This window comes from Rana temporaria, chromosome 8, assembly GCF_905171775.1.
Source record: "Rana temporaria chromosome 8, aRanTem1.1, whole genome shotgun sequence".
Lineage (NCBI taxonomy): Eukaryota > Metazoa > Chordata > Amphibia > Anura > Ranidae > Rana > Rana temporaria.
Window position 1 is genome coordinate 58655924 of NC_053496.1, and position 19337 is coordinate 58675260.

Consider the following 19337-nt stretch of genomic DNA (forward strand, 5'->3'; position numbering starts at 1 on the left):
CATTTTAATGAGCAGGAGCGGTGTAGCTGCAGGCATCATTCAGATATCACCGCACAAAGTCGAGGACGTCCTCGGTTGTTAAATGGTTAAGTGGTTGTAAACCCTCCTGAAAAAAAAAAAAAAAACACCCTGCATAGCATACTAGCTCATTATGAATTACTTACCTGAGAACGAAGCCCCCGAATGCGTGGGAGCCGCCGGGAGCGGCACAGTACAACTGAAGCAACGGCACATACATGCCATTGCTTCAGTTGGCTTAAGTACACATGTGCCGCATGACGTCGGCACATGCAAATACAAGGCTATCTCCTAAACCGTGCAGGTTTAGGAGATATCCAGTGCAGCTACAGGTAAGCCTAATTATAGGCTTGCCTGTAGTTTAAAGTGGTTGTAAAGGGTTTACAACCACTTTAAGGTGGTAATTGGACTCACTTGGTGCCTTATCTGCACTAAATTTGCCTTAGAATCTGTGCAATTCATATGTTTTAGGTCAGGGGTTGGCAACTTGGGGCCCTTTAGCTGTTGTGGAACTAAATTTCCCTTGAGGCATTGCAAGGCTGGCAGTTACAATTACTCCTAGAGGCATTATTTTTTTAAACTTAATGGAAATGTGATATTTGACCCTCGTTCAGTGGCTTTTAAAAAGTATGTCAGGTACAATCATTGCAACAATATTTCGAATCACCCTTTCTAGTTTATGTGATGAAATTATTACTTATGGCACATTTCCTCATCCAGGGCTTTTTTTAGAGTGGTTTCTCTGGTTTTAAGTGTATTTTTTTATTATGACAGACACTATTAAAAATTCATGAAAGTACACCTAGTCTGAATAAGCCTCAGTGTAGGACTGTACTGTATAGGCAAACCACCTTATATTTCCTTCTGCCTATTATTAGCTGTGCTTTGGAAGGAAACTGTTCCAAGAAAGAGCTCCATGTAATTAAACTGATGCAGAAGCATACCATGTGGGTCAGCAATCTTTTTATAAAACAGGGATTCACGTATCCTTTTTCTGCCTTGTCACTTTTAAGCCTCTTACACATGGACATTATAATTTATTGATGTTTATATGCTGGCATTCTCTAAAGACCCAATGTATACATGCATACAGGTGCGTAAATGCAGATAAATTAGAATTTTTCATCTCCTGGCTGCCAGTGTTGTAGTTTACAAATATATGCTTGTATGTACTTGAGTATACACATGTATATGCGTAAATGTATACACTCAAATGTAAACATGGTGTTTTTTTTGTCCGTATGCAAGAAGCCTAAGTGCCGGTTCACACAGGGGCACCCCGACTTACAGTTCGACTTTTCAAGGCGACTTTAGCGCGACTTGGAGCAACTTACAACGTGACTTAAAGTTGCCTCCAGGACAGTCAACTTTGGCTGTGGCCAATCACAGAATAATCAGCTCTGTGGGAGGGAGGGGTTTGCCTAAGTAAACCATTTTATTTTTCTGTAAAGTTGCTTCAGTTAAGACAGTGATCCGACTTTGGAGGCAACTTCCATTGAAATCAATGGGTACAAGTTGCCTAGAAGTCACCTTGAAGTAGTATTTGAACTTTTTCTGAAGTCGGAGCGACTTCAGTAGTGTACATTAAGACGGCTCTCGTTCACTTCAATGGAATTTCTCATGTCGGGCGACTTGGGGTGACACAAGTCGGATCCCAAGTCGCTGTAGTGTGCCTTGGCACTTAATGTTTTTTTTTTTTCGTTAGGGAAAGCAAAAAAATACACACAATTCACTCTAAGTTGTGCAAAACTACAGACCTCCAAATTAAAGGCTTATTGTTCTCTAGATCTCCAATTCCTGTTGGTCCTTTCTTGTCACCTCCAAAAGCATAGCAGTTCAAGATTTTTACAGAGGGTAGGGTTTTATTAAAGAAAATTGAATGACAGGGATTGCTTTCAGTATTGTAGGTTTTGTGGTAGTATGGCACCCCACCAGTGTATGTACCCAGAATTCTCAACTGGACGGGTTGAGGGGCTCGAGGGAGCTTATAATGTACAGAGGAAACTGCAGTTTCAGTTTCCTCATTACTTACTAAAGTCCACTTTGGCACCTGGAGCCTGCAATTATATTTTTATGGTGGGGTAAATCTAGAATAACAACACGTTTTTTTACTGTCTCTGTTCAGAATTTTCTTTTGCTTTATGTTCCACTAAGCGTTGTCACCAGAACAGAGAACCATAGACAGCAACCAAACCAGTCAGAAGATTTAAAGGGGTTGTAAAAGAAGAATGTTTTTTTATCTTTATGCATTAGGATAAAAAGCCTTCGGTGTGCAGCAGCCCCCTAATACTTACTTGAGGTCCCTCTCTGTTCAGCGATGTACACGAGTGTCTCAGCCATCTGATTGGCTGTCGCTGCTGTCAATCAAAGTCAGCTAGCCAACCAAGGGGTGCTCCGTGTCTGAATGGACACATGGACTGTGACTTGGCTCGGGTGCCCCCATAGCAAGCTGCTTGCTGTGGGGGCACTGAACAGTTGGGAGGGGCCAGGATCACAGAAGAGGGACCCGAGAAGAGGAGAATCGAGGTTGCTCTGTGCAAATTCACTACACAATATTTATATGGGAAAAAAACGAGACTTTACAATCACTTTAAGGCTGGCCATACACTATAGATTTTCAAATGAACACTTATATAAACATTTGTACCAAAGTTCGCACCAAATTTGATAACTTGACTGATGTCGTTCAGAAGTACAGTTTGCTTTTAACTAGGGTTGTCCCGATACCGATACTAGTATCGGTATCGGGACGGATTCCGAGTATTTGCGTGAGTACTTGTAAGTACTCCCCCCCCGCCGCCGTTACGCCGCATCCCGCCGCATCCCCGCTACCGCCGACTGGGTAATACGGGCGGGGAACATTAGAGCTTTGAATAGCTGTAATGATTCGCGCCACGCCGCGTATAGACACTCCCCCTTGCTCGGGTGAACTGTCCAATCCCGAGCGAGGGGGAGTGTCTATACGCAGCGCGAATCATTACAGCCATTCAAAGCTGTAATGTTCCCCGCGCGTATTAACCAGTCGGCGGCAGCGGGGATGCAGGTAAGGGGGACATGGCTGGATATGGGGGGGAGACATGGCTGGATATGGGGGGGAGACATGGCTGGATGGGGGGGAGACATGGCTGGATGGGGGGGGAGACATGGCGGGATGGGGGGGAGACATGGCTGGATGGGGGGGGAGACATGGCTGCATGGGGGGAGACATGGCTGGATGGGGGGGAGACATGGCTGCATGGGGGGAGAAATTTTCTCAACATTGTAGTTGAATATGAAAGTCAATTTGACATTTCTCCGGGGCGGCTGCGGAGCGCACTGCTCAGAAACTCTGTGTCTTTGGCTCAGTTTCAAGACCGAATTCAGGCAAAGATTCGGCTCTGATTCGTCCTTGAAATGGAGAAAGGAGACGCACACAATTCCTGTGCAGTTTGCACCTGGTTCCAGCGTGAACCTAGCCTGAAGCCTCGTACACACGACCGGTTTTCCCGTCGGGAAAACTTTCATGAAAGCTTTCTGCTGGGAAAACCGTCCATGTGTATGCTCCATCGCAGTTTTGCCGACAGGAAAACGGACGGGGAAAAAAAAGAGAACCAGCTCTCTTTTTCCCCGGCGGTTTTTAACTCGGCAGTTTTCCTATGGGAAACACTGCGATGGAGCATGCACATGTCCGGGATTCCCGACCAAAGCTCTCATGACAGTTTTCCTGTCGGGAAACCTGGTCGTGTGTAGAGGGAAAAAGTTACAGAGCAGGACTTTTTACCGCCGGGAATCCTATACGTGTGTATGAGGCTTAACTCTTTTTTTTTTTTTTTATTATCCAAAACTGAAAACAAATATGCATGTTTGCACATTGATTAAGACCTTGACCAGTTCACATTGTTGTCAATGAGGATGGAACCCTAGCATGTTTTTGGAGAAAAAAAATGTACAGCAAATAAGAGGTAAAGCAGTCCTCCAAAAAACAAAAATGTTGACTTCCTTCAGTTTGGCAAATGGAAATATCTACACATGCAACAAGCTTTTATGTGCACTTTGAATTTGACAGCTCTGTAGATATGGTGTACTATGCATACCCCTCCACTTTATCTTTATTTCAGTCAGTTGAAATGACAGTAGTTTCCCTGGGACCTTGCTTAATGTTATGCACCTGTTCACCATTCGCTTAGCTATACTAAAAAATAGAGTACCTAAAAAAAAATTAAATCAGTGACCTCTGAACTGCATATGCAATTAAAGACTATTACGTGTTTAATGGTTATGCTGAAGCCAAAATATATTCTTTTGGAAATTTTTTGCTTTTAAGAAGCAGCTGTAGTTGTATTTTCCATAAAACACCTATGGATTCTGTGAGGTTTCCTTTCCAAAGCGATGTTGTTAGCCTATCCAAAGCTGCTTGAGAACTTAACAGTCTGAAAGTTTTACTTTTTAATCCTCTTTGGCTGGTATTCTGATCCTTGGAAATAAAATTTGCAGTGCAGATTTGGCAGTATGGCTTTTTAATGATAGTAACAGTTTTGGAAACTATGTAGTTTATTGGTTGCTAGATACATCGGTACGATTACCAGCCTTTGTTACTATGTCTTTCTGATTCTTAAATGCCGAAAGTCCCCGGGAAAATCTAGAATGCCAGCTGTTCTTTTATAAAGCACACAGCCTATAAAGCTACTAGTAAGGGTTTCTACAGACATTCCTCGATTTAAAGAATTTTCATTTCACAGAGATACATGTTCTCATCATGTAAATATTTTTTCATGAGAGATGAGGAGAAGCTCTTCAGAATCCTACTCAACATTGACTTCTTAAAAAAAGTCTCGACTGGTCAACCCTCAACCCTCAACCCAAGATGACATGAACCGGGGACATTTTCTGTTATTGGGGATGACCTACAGGCCTGCACATGTTCCCATATCCCACCCTAAGAGCCGGTTCACACTGGGGCGATCCGACTTCCAGCGCGACTTCCAGAGGCGATTCCGACACGACTTGAATGTGAACCACAGGGCGACCTGAGGCGATCTGGGGCGATTTATAAATCGCCTCCAGGACAGGGAATGTCAGAAATGGCCAATCAGAGCTACTAAGCTCTTCTGACATCATTCTTCTTCCTGTTTGATTTCTTCTTCCCTGTTCCCTGTTTTCCTGTGTCTAAAATGCTCTCTGTGCGTTACAATAGATCAGGGATCTATTGTTGTTGGGGGATATGTTGTTCCTGCCAGGGATCTAGTTTTGTCAAGGATCTATTGTTGTTCTCATGTGAACTTGTGTTCCCATCAGGGATCTATTGTTGTTGGGGGATCTGTTGTTCCTGCCAGGGATCTAGTTTTGTCAAAGATCTATTGTTGTTCTCATGTGAACTTGTGTTCCGATCAGGGATCTATTGTTGTTGAGGGATCTGTTGTTCCTGCCAGGGATCTAGTGTTGTCAAGGATCTATTGTTGTTCTCATGTGAACTTGTGTTCCGATCAGGGATCTATTGTTGTTGGGGGATCTGTTGTTCCTGCCAGGGATCTAGTTTTGTCAAAGATCTATTGTTGTTCTCATGTGAACTTGTGTTCCGATCAGGGATCTAGTTTTGTCAAGGATCTATTGTTGTTCTCATGTGAACTTGTGTTCCGATCAGGGATCTATTGTTGTTGAGGGATCTGTTGTTCCTGCCAGGGATCTAGTTTTGTCAAGGATCTATTGTTGTTCTCATGTGAACTTGTGTTCCTTTTAGGGATCTATTGTTGTTGGGGGATCTGTTGTTCCTGCCAGGGATCTAGTTTTGTCAAGGATCTATTGTTGTTCTCATGTGAACTAGTGTTCCGATCAGGGATCTATTGTTGTTGGGGGATCTGTTGTTCCTGCCAGGGATCTAGTTTTGTCAAAGATCTATTGTTGTTCTCATGTGAACTTGTGTTCCGATCAGGGATCTATTGTTGTTGAGGGATCTGTTGTTCCTGCCAGGGATCTAGTGTTGTCAAGGATCTATTGTTGTTCTCATGTGAACTTGTGTTCCGATCAGGGATCTATTGTTGTTGGGGGATCTGTTGTTCCTGCCAGGGATCTAGTTTTGTCAAAGATCTATTGTTGTTCTCATGTGAACTTGTGTTCCGATCAGGGATCTAGTGTTGTCAAGGATCTATTGTTGTTCTCATGTGAACTTGTGTTCCGATCAGGGATCTATTGTTGTTGAGGGATCTGTTGTTCCTGCCAGGGATCTAGTTTTGTCAAGGATCTATTGTTGTTCTCATGTGAACTTGTGTTCCTTTTAGGGATCTATTGTTGTTGGGGGATCTGTTGTTCCTGCCAGGGATCTAGTTTTGTCAAGGATCTATTGTTGTTCTCATGTGAACTTGTGTTCCCATCAGGGATCTATTGTTGTTGGGGGATCTGTTGTTCCTGCCAGGGATCTAGTGTTGTCAAGGATCTATTGTTGTTCTCATGTGAACTAGTGTTCCGATCAGGGATCTATTGTTGTTCTTGTCATTTGAAGTAGTGTTCCTGTTAGGGATCTACTTTTTTGGGGAATCTATGGTTCCTGTCTGCATCTACTATTGTCAGCATGGGATATACTGTTCCTGCCAGGGGATCTATTGATGCCGGTGTGCTCTATTGTTGCTGTCTTCAAGAGGGAGTTCATGCCGCCATTCTCTGTGCAAACAAGTGGCATGTATGGAACTACAACCAGCATGCCTAGGCAAGGAAAATAGACATATAATAAAAAGGTTAAACTTACTATTGGCAGTGCGGTCGGTCTCAGACAATATGCCCCAATCCTCAAAGGTCAGGCGAGAAATGTCCAGCCAGGCATTGTCCCTCTTCATTTGGTCCTTGTAAAAGGGGTCCCTCTTGTCGTAGAGGCATGGTCTCTCTTTTACCAGCCTTATAAGGGACTCATTATCCACGGCCTCTTTCCTAACTCTGACAGCAATGGTGCAAACAGAGACAACGTACTAAGAAAGTGAAAGTAATCCGTGCCAAGAAGGTGGGGGCTGCCTGGGGACAGGGGAGTACCTGGTGGCTTCTGGGTAAATTCCTCTCTGCTTCTGGCAAAATCGCCTCACTATGAACAGTGATCAGACTTGAAAGCTACTTCCATTGAAATCAATGGGTAGGAATCGCCTACAAGTCGGATTGAAGTAGTACAGGAACTTCTTTTGAAGTCGGATCGCCTTGAGTAGTGTGTATTAACACCAGTCCCATTCACTTGCATTGTTTTTCTTGACAGCACGACTTGGGACGACTTGAGGCGATTTCAAGTCGGATCAAAAATCGCCCCAGTGTGAACCGGCTCTAAAGCTGGTCATACATGATTTCTTTTTTTGTTCAGCCAGCAAGCTAAGCTAAGCAAAAACAAAAGGAACCAATTCTTGCATACACCTTGTTTGTGTCCCCATCCGGGACATTGTATTCTGACAACAGCACCCTCCGCCATCAGAATGCACTGTGGCTGCAGGTTATTTGTGTAGCTGCTGATTGAGGAAAAATTTCCCACATGACCCTTTGTCCCACAGAAGTTGATTAACCGATCAAATTCTGTCAAACGGGGAATGCCATACACTGATTGAAATTTGGCCAATTCCTGCTAAACCATATTTTGACGAGTGTAAAAATAAAAAAGGTATGAAATGAAAGTTACACCCAAGTACTTAAACCCCCCCTCCCCCCCAAAAAAGATTATTGAGCCACCCACACCCACCTATGAATGTAAATGCATACGTTGGGGGCACCTACACACAAAAACTTTGAGTGTGCTACACATGCCACATATTGACGTACATTCCACAGTAACAGCTATAATGCTAGGCCCATTATTCACAGCTAACTCTAAACTGATAAACTTCAATACCAGGCACTTTTACCCCCTTCCTGCCCAGGCCAAATTTACAGCTTTCAGCACTGTCACAGTTTGAATGAACTTTCCTTTGGTAGTATTTAATCACCACTGGGTTTTTAACTTTTTTTGCTAAATAAACGAAAAAGGAGTAAAAATTTTGAAATGGTTTCTGTTATAAAATGTTGCAAATAATAAATGTTTCTTCATACATTTATGCCAAAATCTATTCTACTCCATTTCTTTGGTGAACATTACCCAAAATAAGTGTATATTACTTCGTCTGTAGGATTGTTAGAGAGTGCACAAATTATGGTACATATTTGAAAATGGACCAATCCTGATGTACTGACAGCCTCATTTCTTGAGGCCCAAAAAATGCCAGGACAGTACAGATACCCCCCCCCCCCCCCACACACAAATGACCCCCTTTTTGTAAAGTAGACAGTCTGAGGTATTTAGTAAGAGGCATGGCGAGTTTTGGCCAGAGCTAATGACATGGCACAGATGGGCCGTGATTGGCCCTGTCTGTGCCAAGTGATCACATTGGTCAGTCACAGCTAGCAACACAATTGTACACTATATTGTATGAAAGGAAGCTGTCATGTCTGTCATGATCTGCTGTTAATTGTAAAACAGGTACACTGATCAGTCATCGGCTGTGTCCACAGCGTGTGGCGCCTTCTGAGAGGACGTCATACATCGTCCACTTAGAAGGTGGAAAGTCCTGCCCGGCTGTCAATCTGCTAAGGTGTCGCCTATGTAAAACGTAGAGTACCAAAATTTGTACCGTTTCACAGTCGCAAGCAATTTTAAAGTCTTACTAATCCCAGTAATATGAAAATAGTTCACCCGTCTCCCCCCCCCCCCCCCCCCCCAGTGTCCACAGCTTATAAATCTTCTTTTTACATTAAAATGTTGCCACTATATACCTTTTTGGATGATCTGTATACCACAGTCAGTGATAACTTGCACAGTTTCTTCAGTGCTGATAGTTCAGGAGGTGGAGATTTTCTCACTACAGCCTGTATACACGCCCACATGTGTGATGCCAATATCATGTGACCTGGCTAGCACTGAGAACAAGAAACAAACAAAATGAAAGAAGGGATGTGCTATGGAGGAAAAGGAGGTCATTTCTGGAGATATACTTTAAAAGTAAAATGCTATGCTGAATATACAGACTGATTTTACTGTTGTGGGTTTAGTAACACTTTAAGGCTTGACACATTGGGCATCTATTTACTTGGCACAGGCTCATCTTTTATATATTACCAAATAATTGGATAATATATTGCATTTCACGTGCCCTTAAACTAACTAGTGTATTTTTTACAGAGATTTTGCTTTTCATAAAACTATTGCACCAATATCATGAGACATAAAAAAAAAACTACCGCTAGGATGTCTGCTTTCAGAATATATAAAATAATTTGGGGGTTTTCTGTGACCTTCAGGGCTTATATTAATTGATACACACATGTTGTTTTGGCTTTTTGTAAGTCTTTCCTTTCCTTTTCTTAAAAAAAACCCACATCTGTCATTCTGAAGTAACAGACTGTCATGGGTCTTTTATCAAATACCCAGCAGCTACAAGCATGATATCTTCAAGTTGCATGGTAAAACAGCTGCTGCAGGGTTTCCTCTTTGTTTCCAGTCTTCCTCATCTTGATCGGCACCACATTCAGATAATATATTGTTACGTTCTTTGTTATACTATTCGCCTGCTCTCCTTGTAATTTCATAGTGTATAACTAAATTACAAAACTGAAGTTTTATTGTACTGTTTATAATATTGTTAAAGCGGAGTTCCGCCTTCCCCCTAAATAATAAAAGTCAGCAGCTACACAGCAATGCAGCTGATGTTTCCATTGGCTGTCAGGTGCTGTCGCCACTATTGCTGGGTCCCTACTTCGCTGGCGCGATGTGCAGATGTGCTCTCCTACTGGCCCAACAGTAAGGGAGGGAGGAGGCTGGCTGGACTTCTGATGTACCTTGCCACAGCGAGGTCCGATATAAGTTAGGACAGGGTACATGTCAACCTTGAAAGGTGCCAAATGTGGCACCAGAGGGGGGGGGGTACACACACAGATAAGCGGAAGTTCTACTTTTGGGTGGAACTCCGCTTTAAGGTTTATTTTAGCTTTTGACCACAAAACTTTTCCCTACAATAACATCCTTTGCAGCCAACTCTGCAACCCTAAACAGTTGCGCAGTGATCCGTGTTATCACATGCAGGTCCTGGGGTGTTCATTCTAAATAGACATTGCTTAGAAATGATGAAGCCATAATGTGCGGCAAACACGACAATGTGTACCTGTACCCAAACATTTTCTGATCAGGATAGATAGAACATGGTTTTAACACAGGTTTCTTTTAAAGTATATCTCCAGAAATTACTCTAACCTCCTTTTCCTCCATAGCACATCCCTTTTTTTAATTTTGTTTGTTTCTTGTACATTGTTCCTGTAGTGAGAAACTACTTTTAGACCTCTTTCACACTGCCGACACCCATAGCGGCGGTGGTAAAACGTAGCTATTTTACCGTCGGATTTGCTGAGCATTTTGCCTGCTAGCGGGGCGCTTTTAACCCCCCTCTAGTGGCCGAGAAAGGGTTAATACCGCCTGCAATGCGCCGCTACAGTGACGTATTGCTGGTGGTACCGTGGCGCTGCCCATTGATTTCGATGGGCAGGAGCGCATCAGCAGTGGTGAGTTCACAGAAGCTGCTGGCAGGACTTTTTCTGACACCCTGTTAGCGCACTGCTTCACACTGGAGTGAATAGAGCAGCAGTTTAAGGGCGGATTGCAGGCGCTATTTATAACGATATAGCGCCTGCAAAACTCCCTCCGTGTGAAAGGGGTCTTATTACTCCCTGTGATATCATCATAAGGCTTGTAAAATTTATGCAGATACAGCTACTGGGATGTCTGTTCCTATTGACATATGCATGCTTCCAGTACTATATCTCCCAAGAGACTGTTCCATACACACAATGGGGGTTATTTACAAAAGGCAAATCCACTACACTACAAATGCAAACTACAAGTGGAAAGTGCACTTAGAAGTGCAGTCGCTGTAGATCCGAGGGGGACATGCAAGGAAAATAAACAGCATTTTAGCTTGCACATGATTGGATGATAAAATAAGCAGAGCTTCCCCTCATTTCAGATCTTCCCCCTCAGATTTACAGAGACTGCACTTCCAAGTGCACTTGCAGTGTAATTTCAAGTGCATTTTGCACTTGTAGTTTGCATTTGTAGTTTGCATTTGTAGTGGATTGGATTTGTAGTTAAGTGGATTTGCCTTTCGTAAATAACTCCCAATGTTTAGGCAGGCTTTTGGAAGTCGAGGTAGCAGCAGTGTTTTGCTGAGAAAGAGATGTACCAATGTGAAATAGAACAAAGAAGGGTAGGGAAAAGTTCTATAGTCCAGTGGGTTTCAGCGCCACAAAAACACTTCAATGGATTTCTGGCAGATCTACTGGGATTTTTCTCTACTTGTAACATTTATAAAAGGCATACACATGGACAAATGTGCTGGTATTAGAGAGACGTATTGAAACTTTTTTTTTTTCTGTTTGTATTTTAACCAATAGATAAGTATCATCAGATAAAGACTTCTTCTGTAGTTAAATGATTTTCCAGCAAAAGCTAAAAAACTGACTTTTATTCTTATCATTTGACCCAATTTAGTAGTTTGTAATTGGACTGCATAAACTAAAATGTATCTTGTAATGATCTGATTTTAGCAGAGAGAAATCTGATTGGTAGATAAGAGCTGCTGCATTAAATAATAAGCATGTTTTAAAAGTGTTCCTAATGATTGCAAAGTATGTATTCATTTTATTTTTTTTCCTTGTTTTTTTCCCATCATTTTTTTTGTGTTTTTGTGTGTATAGCATTGTGTAACAGGCCTTTTCTAAATCAGTAACATCTCGCCTTTATATCTTCACAGGTGTACATCATAAAAGTAACCTGGTCAGATTCAACATCTCATACAATCTATAGAAGATACAGCAAATTCTTTGACCTTCAGGTAGGTCTTCCGGCATATAGTCATACAGTACAGTAATTTTTTGTTGCTTATCAGTAGAATCAGGATTTTATTTTTGTGTCCTTAAAGCAGAGTTCCACCAAAAAGTGGAACTTCCGCGTATCTGATTCCCCCCTCCAGTACTACATTTGGAACCTTTCAGGGGGGGAAGGGGGAGCGGCCTGTCCCTTCTTCCAGGAGACCGGGACACAGTGAAGTACGGCAGAAGCTAGCCCCCCCCTGCTCCCTCCCCTTCTGCAGGGCCAGTGAGAGAGCGCAATGCGCTTCGCGCATGCGCAGTGGGGACCCAGCCGTGAAGCTGAAAGGATACACTGCTGGGTACCCTTACCAGCAATGGCAGCAGCAGCACCTGACCAGCTGATGTAAACATTGGCTGCAGTGCCGGCATCGCTGGACTCCAGGACAGGTAAGTGTCCTAATGTTAAAAGTCAGCAGCTACAGTATGGGGATTATTTACGAAAGGCAAATCCACTTTGCACTACAAGTGCACTGAAAGTGCATTTGGAAGTGCAGTCACTGTAGATCCGAGGGGGACATGCAAGGAAAATAAAAAACAGCATTTTAGCTTAAACATGATTGGATGATAAAATCAGCAGAGCTTCCCCTCATTTCAGAGCTTCCCCTCAGATTTACAGTGATCTACAACGATTGCACATTTTAAGTGTACTTGCAGTGCACTTGTAGTGCAAAGTGGATTTGCCTTTCATAAAAATAACCCCCTATGTGTAGCTGCTGACTTAAAATTTTTAGGCCTCATGCACACTGGATGTTATATTAATGTTATAAAAACGCCAGTAGCTTTGCAGTGAATTTTTGAAAGTTTTTCAATGGTTTGCAATTGCGTTTATTGCAGTTTTTCAGCTTTTTTTTTCTTTTTAATAGATCAAAAACATATGATATTGGAGCATTTTTACAGTCGGAAAATGCCTCTGGGAACCCTCTCGTTTTGGGAGTTTTTGAGAGCTGGTTGTTATAGCCTCCTTTAAAAATATGTACAATATAAAAATTCAGCGGAATGTAGCTTTTAGTAAATAGAACAATCCTTTCATTTTACATTGACATTTTTTTCCGATTCCTAAATTATTATGAAAAAAAATAAAATAAAAGGTTGAAAGAGCAAATATCACTCTCCTTGGTTATTTAACAGATGTGCCCATTCTGGGCAGTTACTGATCCCAAGGCCTCTCCTTCCATAAAATCTACATTTGATGTTGTTATATGAGTTTTAGCGGAAACAAAATGTTTTTGTTTTTTCACTAAGTAAGAAATGCATTGCAGCTTCTGTCTCAGATTATGACATAATAAGGGTGACTTTTTCTGAACGTATCTGATTTAGAATGCTGGGTGCTCTAATGAAGCTTGTCAGGGAATGAGGCAGACAACAAATATATACACCTTACACTCTTACAATTCCTGACTAAGGAGCAGCTTTTTTATATATGTATAAATAACTGGGGATTGTGTGACCATTTTTCTGGGGTCTGTTCTTTGGGTCTCCTGGCCTTTCCTGGTAGATTTGAAAAAGTTCTCATCAGGCGAACCCTGTCAATGGAGTCAGTGTTATGGACAGGAAATGTTGTCTCAGTATTGGAGAATGAGCCTTGAAAGCTGCTATTGATAAGCAAACTGGTTCCTAGCGTCAATGGAAGGCGCCCACTGCTTTAATGTTCTGCCTCCTACTATATTAAGTAAAGTTAATGAACCATTTTAGATTTAACTCCTTTTTCACTTGTTGGTCTGTAAAATACATGAATTTAGTGTTAGTGTTTGTCAGTGCAACTTGTTGAAGTCTGGAAAGTGCATTGCTAATACAAGACTTTGTGCTGACCTCTGAGCAGAGCTTTAGGTAACTTTCTTGATTCCTTTTGATGAGTCTCATTTAGAGAGTTTTTCAGTGCAGGCAATGTGGATAGATATGAGGTGTACTTTATTTCAATTTGACTTGTTCTCCTTTAACCTCCTGGGCGGTGTTCCCGAGTCTGACTCGGGGTGAGATTTTTGGGCTAGGATCGGTAACCCCGAGTCAGACTCGGGCTCGCCTCGCTGGATGTACAGGGAGTTTTACTTACCTTGTCCCTGGATCCAGCGATGCCACCGCGCTGTGTGAGCGAGCAGGACCTCGCTCGATTCACACAGTGCCTCCGTGTGACGCCGATCTCCGTTCCCTGCGACGTTACGACGCACGGGGACGGAGAACGGCGACAAATTCAAAAAAGTAAACAAACACTATACATACAGTATACTGTAATCTTATAGATTACAGTACTGTATGTAAAAAAAACACACCCCCCTTGTCCCTAGTGGTCTGTCCTGTGTCATGCATGTCATTTTATATAATAAAAACGTTTCTTTCTCCCTGCAAACTGTAGATTGTCCATAGCAACCAAAAGTGTCCCTTTATGTCAAAAATAGTTTTAGATCAGCTAAAAAACAGCGATAATAAATTATAATCACTTGCAGAATTGTGCGATAGCGATTTGTGGGGAAATTCGTCATAAAAAAAAAAAAAAATGACAGCAACAATTCTGCAACTGAGCAAATTTCAGTGATTTTGATTTGATTACATTATTGAATAATTTTTATTATAATTATATTATTATTTGTTATAATTATTTATAATTATTTATTATATTATAATTTATAATTTTGTTTTAAAAAAAATGTCATACCCGGGATGCCTATTAGAAGCTTGTTTGGTCAGATTTAAGTGAGTTATTCCTAAGAATTACAGACCTACAATATAAAACGCCAAATTTCCTTGCAAATAATGGTACCGCTTTCAGCATGTTTTTTCTGAAAGAATCATACCGCCAGGGAGGTTAAAGCTGGATACACACTATACAATTTTCTTTTTTTTCTCCTTTAGATTTACCAAAACCATATAATATGGAGGTCAAACCTTCCATCAGACAAATCAGTGGATTTTTGTCCGAAGGGTGTTGGCTGTAAACTTGTTCTGCATACAGACGGCAGAAATTTTTCATCCAACATTCACGAAACTACGTGGTTTTTCTGCTCTTTAGCGCCACCCTTTGGGCAACTTAATTTTGTCTGATGGTTAGCATTGGTACGGAGCATGCGTGTTTGTACTTTGGATTTTAGCCCGATGGATTTGTGTACACACGATCGGATAATCCGACGAAACACATTTATTGTCAGACAGTTGGTGAGCATGAACAGCCAACATTTGTTGTTGTTAATTCAGCCAACAGTTGTGAGCATACACACGGTCGGATTATCCGACACAACACATCCATCAGACAATTATTTTCGTAAAATCCAGTCGTGTGTACAGGCCTTAAGAGCTTAAATTTTGTATGCAATCAGGCAGGCCATTTCACAACATGGTTTTGGTAAATCTAAAGAAAATCAGACAACAAAAGTTGTATAGGGTGTATGGGGTCTTAGACCCCCGTCTGTTTCTTAAACCTCTTATAATTTGAACGGACTAAAAGTATATATAAACCCAATCCCTAAAATCTCATAAAAACTTTATATAGCTTTGAAAGTAATTTCTGTGTTTTTAAATCTGCAGCTTTTTATTAAAATAATTCTGCCATAAAGGTCCATTTTCAGGCACTTTCTGTTGTGGGAGGACAGTATTATGTCCCCATTGTGGTCACTCAGTCACACAGGAGCCTAAAATCAGTCTTTTCAAGACTCATTTTGCAGTTATGATCCATTGCTGTCTCCATGAGGAAACCCGCTCTGAGAAATGGCATCCAAAGAGGTTACAGGAGACCAGCAACACAGAACTGTGATAGGGGAGACAGGGTGAAAATTGAGTAATTAAGAAAAAAAGTTTAAGTTCTCAAGCACACTGGACAACAACAATGCCATTTTTAAGGGTGTTTGACTTTCTGCCTCTGAAGGCCCCATCCATGTTAGCCTATGTGTCCATGCACACATAATAATGGCGAGGCTGGAGACAGTGTTCAGGATTCCGGCGTGTTTCTGATGCATTTTACCGTGTTCCAGTGCTGGAAAAATGCAGTATGTTCTACTTTTTTTCCCCCTGAAACTGGAAAGCCCTGGAACTGATCACACTGGTGTGAACTATGCCGATGGAAACCATATAACCTACTTTCCATGTGTTTTTGTTGCAGAAAAGAATGCACTGCACTGCATGTGATGTGAACTGGCCCTGAATGTGAATCCTATGTAAATTTCTCCTACATTTTCACATTGACATGGCCTTGCCTGTCACAGCCTATAGAAACTGTATCCAGAATATGCTGGGCTTTGCTGAACATACAAATAACTGCTAATTTGGCAGACATTAATGCTGATGTCTTTTGAATAAGTTTTGTCTCCAAATTTGATCACTGTCTCCTCGACCTCCATTAATTGGTTATTATAACCTGACGTGCTGTGCCACAACCCCCAGCTGTAACCACTCCCCCTTCCCTCCAGCTTTGCTAATTAGGACTCTGCATGTGCACCAGCTGATTAATAATGAAAAAGCCATGAATAAGCACTAAGTCAGTGCGAAACTTCGGTTATCCTCCTGTTTCTGTTGCTGTGATCTGGTATGTTTTTGCTGTTCGTTTAAATAAAGACAACCTGTTTGGTTTGGAGTTCGGCCATCCATCCTTCATTTTACGCCAATGCTTGCCTAGTGCACTGCCAGCACCCTTGGAATCCTACACCTGTGTATAACCCTATAGCAGACCCACCTTGAGCGGTGATTTTCCTTCCACAAAATTAAGTGTGTGCGCCGTAGATTACGCCCTGTGCGCTTCTGTTAGTTTCAATGTGTAAATTTACACTTTATAAAAGGTGCCCTAATTTTACACATGCCGTGTAAAGGTCAGCTAAAGCAACACCATTAAGAAAGAGCTGAGCACACACACTTGCTGGACTACAATCTGTATGCCAACATGCCAGGGGCATCCATGCGCATAGCTAGACTAGTGACTTCAGTGACCGAGGGTACCCCCTCTTCTGAGGGAACAGCAGTCAGGAGAAGCCTCGCAGAATGCATCTTTGCACAGTAAACACACACATTAATTATGTCACAATGAGAATGCATGAATGCACACCACTGTGGTCCCTAGCACAGACACATCACATGCACATCTAATTGGATTAGATCCAACTCCCCCCCCCCCCATTGGTACTTGGGAGCAGTAACGCCACGCCACGGCTCCAATTCTGTTACTGTGCATTCATACACCATTCAGGGACCTGGGATCACTTCTCCCTGGTCCTCCAAAACTGAGGGTGACACCCTTATTTAATCAGGAATGCCACCCCCCCCCCCACATTCACACATCATTCACACACATAAACCAAATCATAAGTACAGTATAATAAACAAAATCATAAAAATAAAAAAATAAATCATAAAAAATAAAAAGTACCCCTGCAAATTAATTGCGGCGGCGATTGCTCCGTCTGGGCTGCCCACGGGCACGGCCAACCGGAGGATCTTCATGGGGGGGTGTTAGCAGGGGAGGGAGTATCTTAGTGGGGGGGGTGTTAGCAGGGGAGGGAGTATCTTCATGGGGGGGTGTGAGCACGGGAAGGAGGAGCCTCCCCTGGTGTCTGTCCTCCTGCTGGCCTGCCCTCCAAGGCCACTGCTATCCTTGTCAGACAGAGAGTGAGGGCAGCCGAATTGGCCTGGCCAGCCCTGGTATTGTCCTGCACAGCCCTGGTATTGTCCTGCACAGCCTGGGCCAGGGCAGTCACCTCCTGGGCCACGCCTGTTGTGGCGGTCTGCAGCTCACACAAGCATGTGATGACCGCCAATGAGTTTGTGGCCACATCACTGAGTGACTCCTTCATTACACCCAGGCTGTGCTCCATCTGGGTCAGAGTCTCTTTTATCTGACCCAGATGGCGGGTCTGCCGGGCATTGTCCTTCTGCAGACTGGCCGGCAGACGCTCGGCCACCCCCCTTGTCTCCTGGGTCACCATCCTGCCTGCCCCTGAGGCTTGTGGCCTGGGGGGAGGAGGGGGGAGAGTGACCCTTGTGGGTTGCGGCCTGTTGGGGGAGGAGTGGGAGGGGCTACCCCTGATGGTGGCCTGACTGCTGCCAGCCTCTGGGGTAGGCTCTGGGGTAGCCTCATGGGTAGCCTCAAGGGTCATCCTATCCGAGGCCAAAAGGACTTCCCGGCCAATCTCAAGATCTTCTTCCTCCACCCCCTCATCCTCCTCCCCCTCATCCTCCTCCCCCTCAACCTCCTCATGAGGGGAGGTTTGGCCACTCCCCTCCCCTGGGGAATCCTGCCCTTCTTGGGACTCCTCAGCAGCCTCTTGTCCTTGGGGTGGTGCAGCAGCCTCTTGTCCTTGGGGTGGTGCAGCAGCCTGGCCTGATGGGCCAGCAATCTCCTGGTCATCTGTGGAGGACACAAAACAATCACAGGTTTGAGGATCCACACACTTGGCACATCTTCCCTTCCCCCACCCACACATGCTAATCACCAGATAGAAAAACCAAAAACTTACCTGGCCTCACAGGAACACCTGACTGATATCCACGCAGGCCCACCACCTGCTCTGGCTGGAAACACCGGGCCACTGCCCATTCCTCCTCACTCAGACGGATGGGACAGGGTCCCCCTCCTCCAGTGCCCGTGGTATGGGCAGTGATCTTTGCCACCTTATTACGGACCACGCTCTTTAGATCGTTGATCTTTTTTTGGATGCCAGCGGGGGTCCTCGTCTCCCCCCCCTGCTGCATTGATCTGATCCGTAACCTTTTTTAGAATCACCTTCCTTTGGGCCGGGGAGGTGTTCCGGCTATCAGGGCCATGTAAATATCGGCCATATTGGACGATGGCCCGAGCAAGAATTTGCTTCTCTACTTGATTAAAATTGAGCTTCCTGCACTTGGGTGCCATCACAGACACCACTCAGCAACAAGAAGAAACTCACAGGACAAACAAACAAAAATACACACACAACAAACAAACAAACAAAAAAACTCACAGAAGAAACACACAAAAAGCAAAACACACAAGCAGACAGCTACTACAAATTCAAAAACAAACACGCAAAAAACAAACACAAAATACAATCAGCAAATAACAAACACAAAATACAATCAGAAAAAAATAAAATAAATACACTCAGAAAAAAACAAACAGAAAATACACTTAGCAGAAACAAACACCAACTACAATCTAATACTCCTCCAACACTTCTCTATCACACACAACTCACCAACAAACACCGACAAACGTTCAGAGCAGAAGCAACTTGCTCTAGGATGGGGAACATAGGGAAATACTTTTGCAAGGGAAGTGTGTTTGTCTGGGGCTATTTATACACAGGATGATCCTCAAACTAAGTACGCTTGGCCTTTTACCTATCTCACTGATTGCGCCAAGCCAAGTTCTGCACATGCCCAGTGAGAAGCAGATTCGTGCGCGCATGCGCAGTACGGCCGGCCCTTCATTTGCATGGGGTGACGGCTCATTACAATGAAGCATGCCCACTTCC

General features: G+C 43.2%; 1 protein-coding gene across 6 annotated transcripts in view; it reads left to right on the forward strand.

The window, feature by feature from the left end:
- SH3PXD2A (SH3 and PX domains 2A) overlaps positions 1-19337 on the forward strand; it is a 424441-nt gene that overhangs the window by 52422 nt on the left and 352682 nt on the right. For all 6 annotated transcript variants that reach the window (XM_040361850.1, XM_040361852.1, XM_040361846.1 and 3 more), the window contains exon 2: positions 11793-11873. In XM_040361850.1, coding sequence (XP_040217784.1) covers positions 11793-11873 — 81 coding nt within the window. The remainder of the gene's footprint in view (positions 1-11792; positions 11874-19337) is intronic.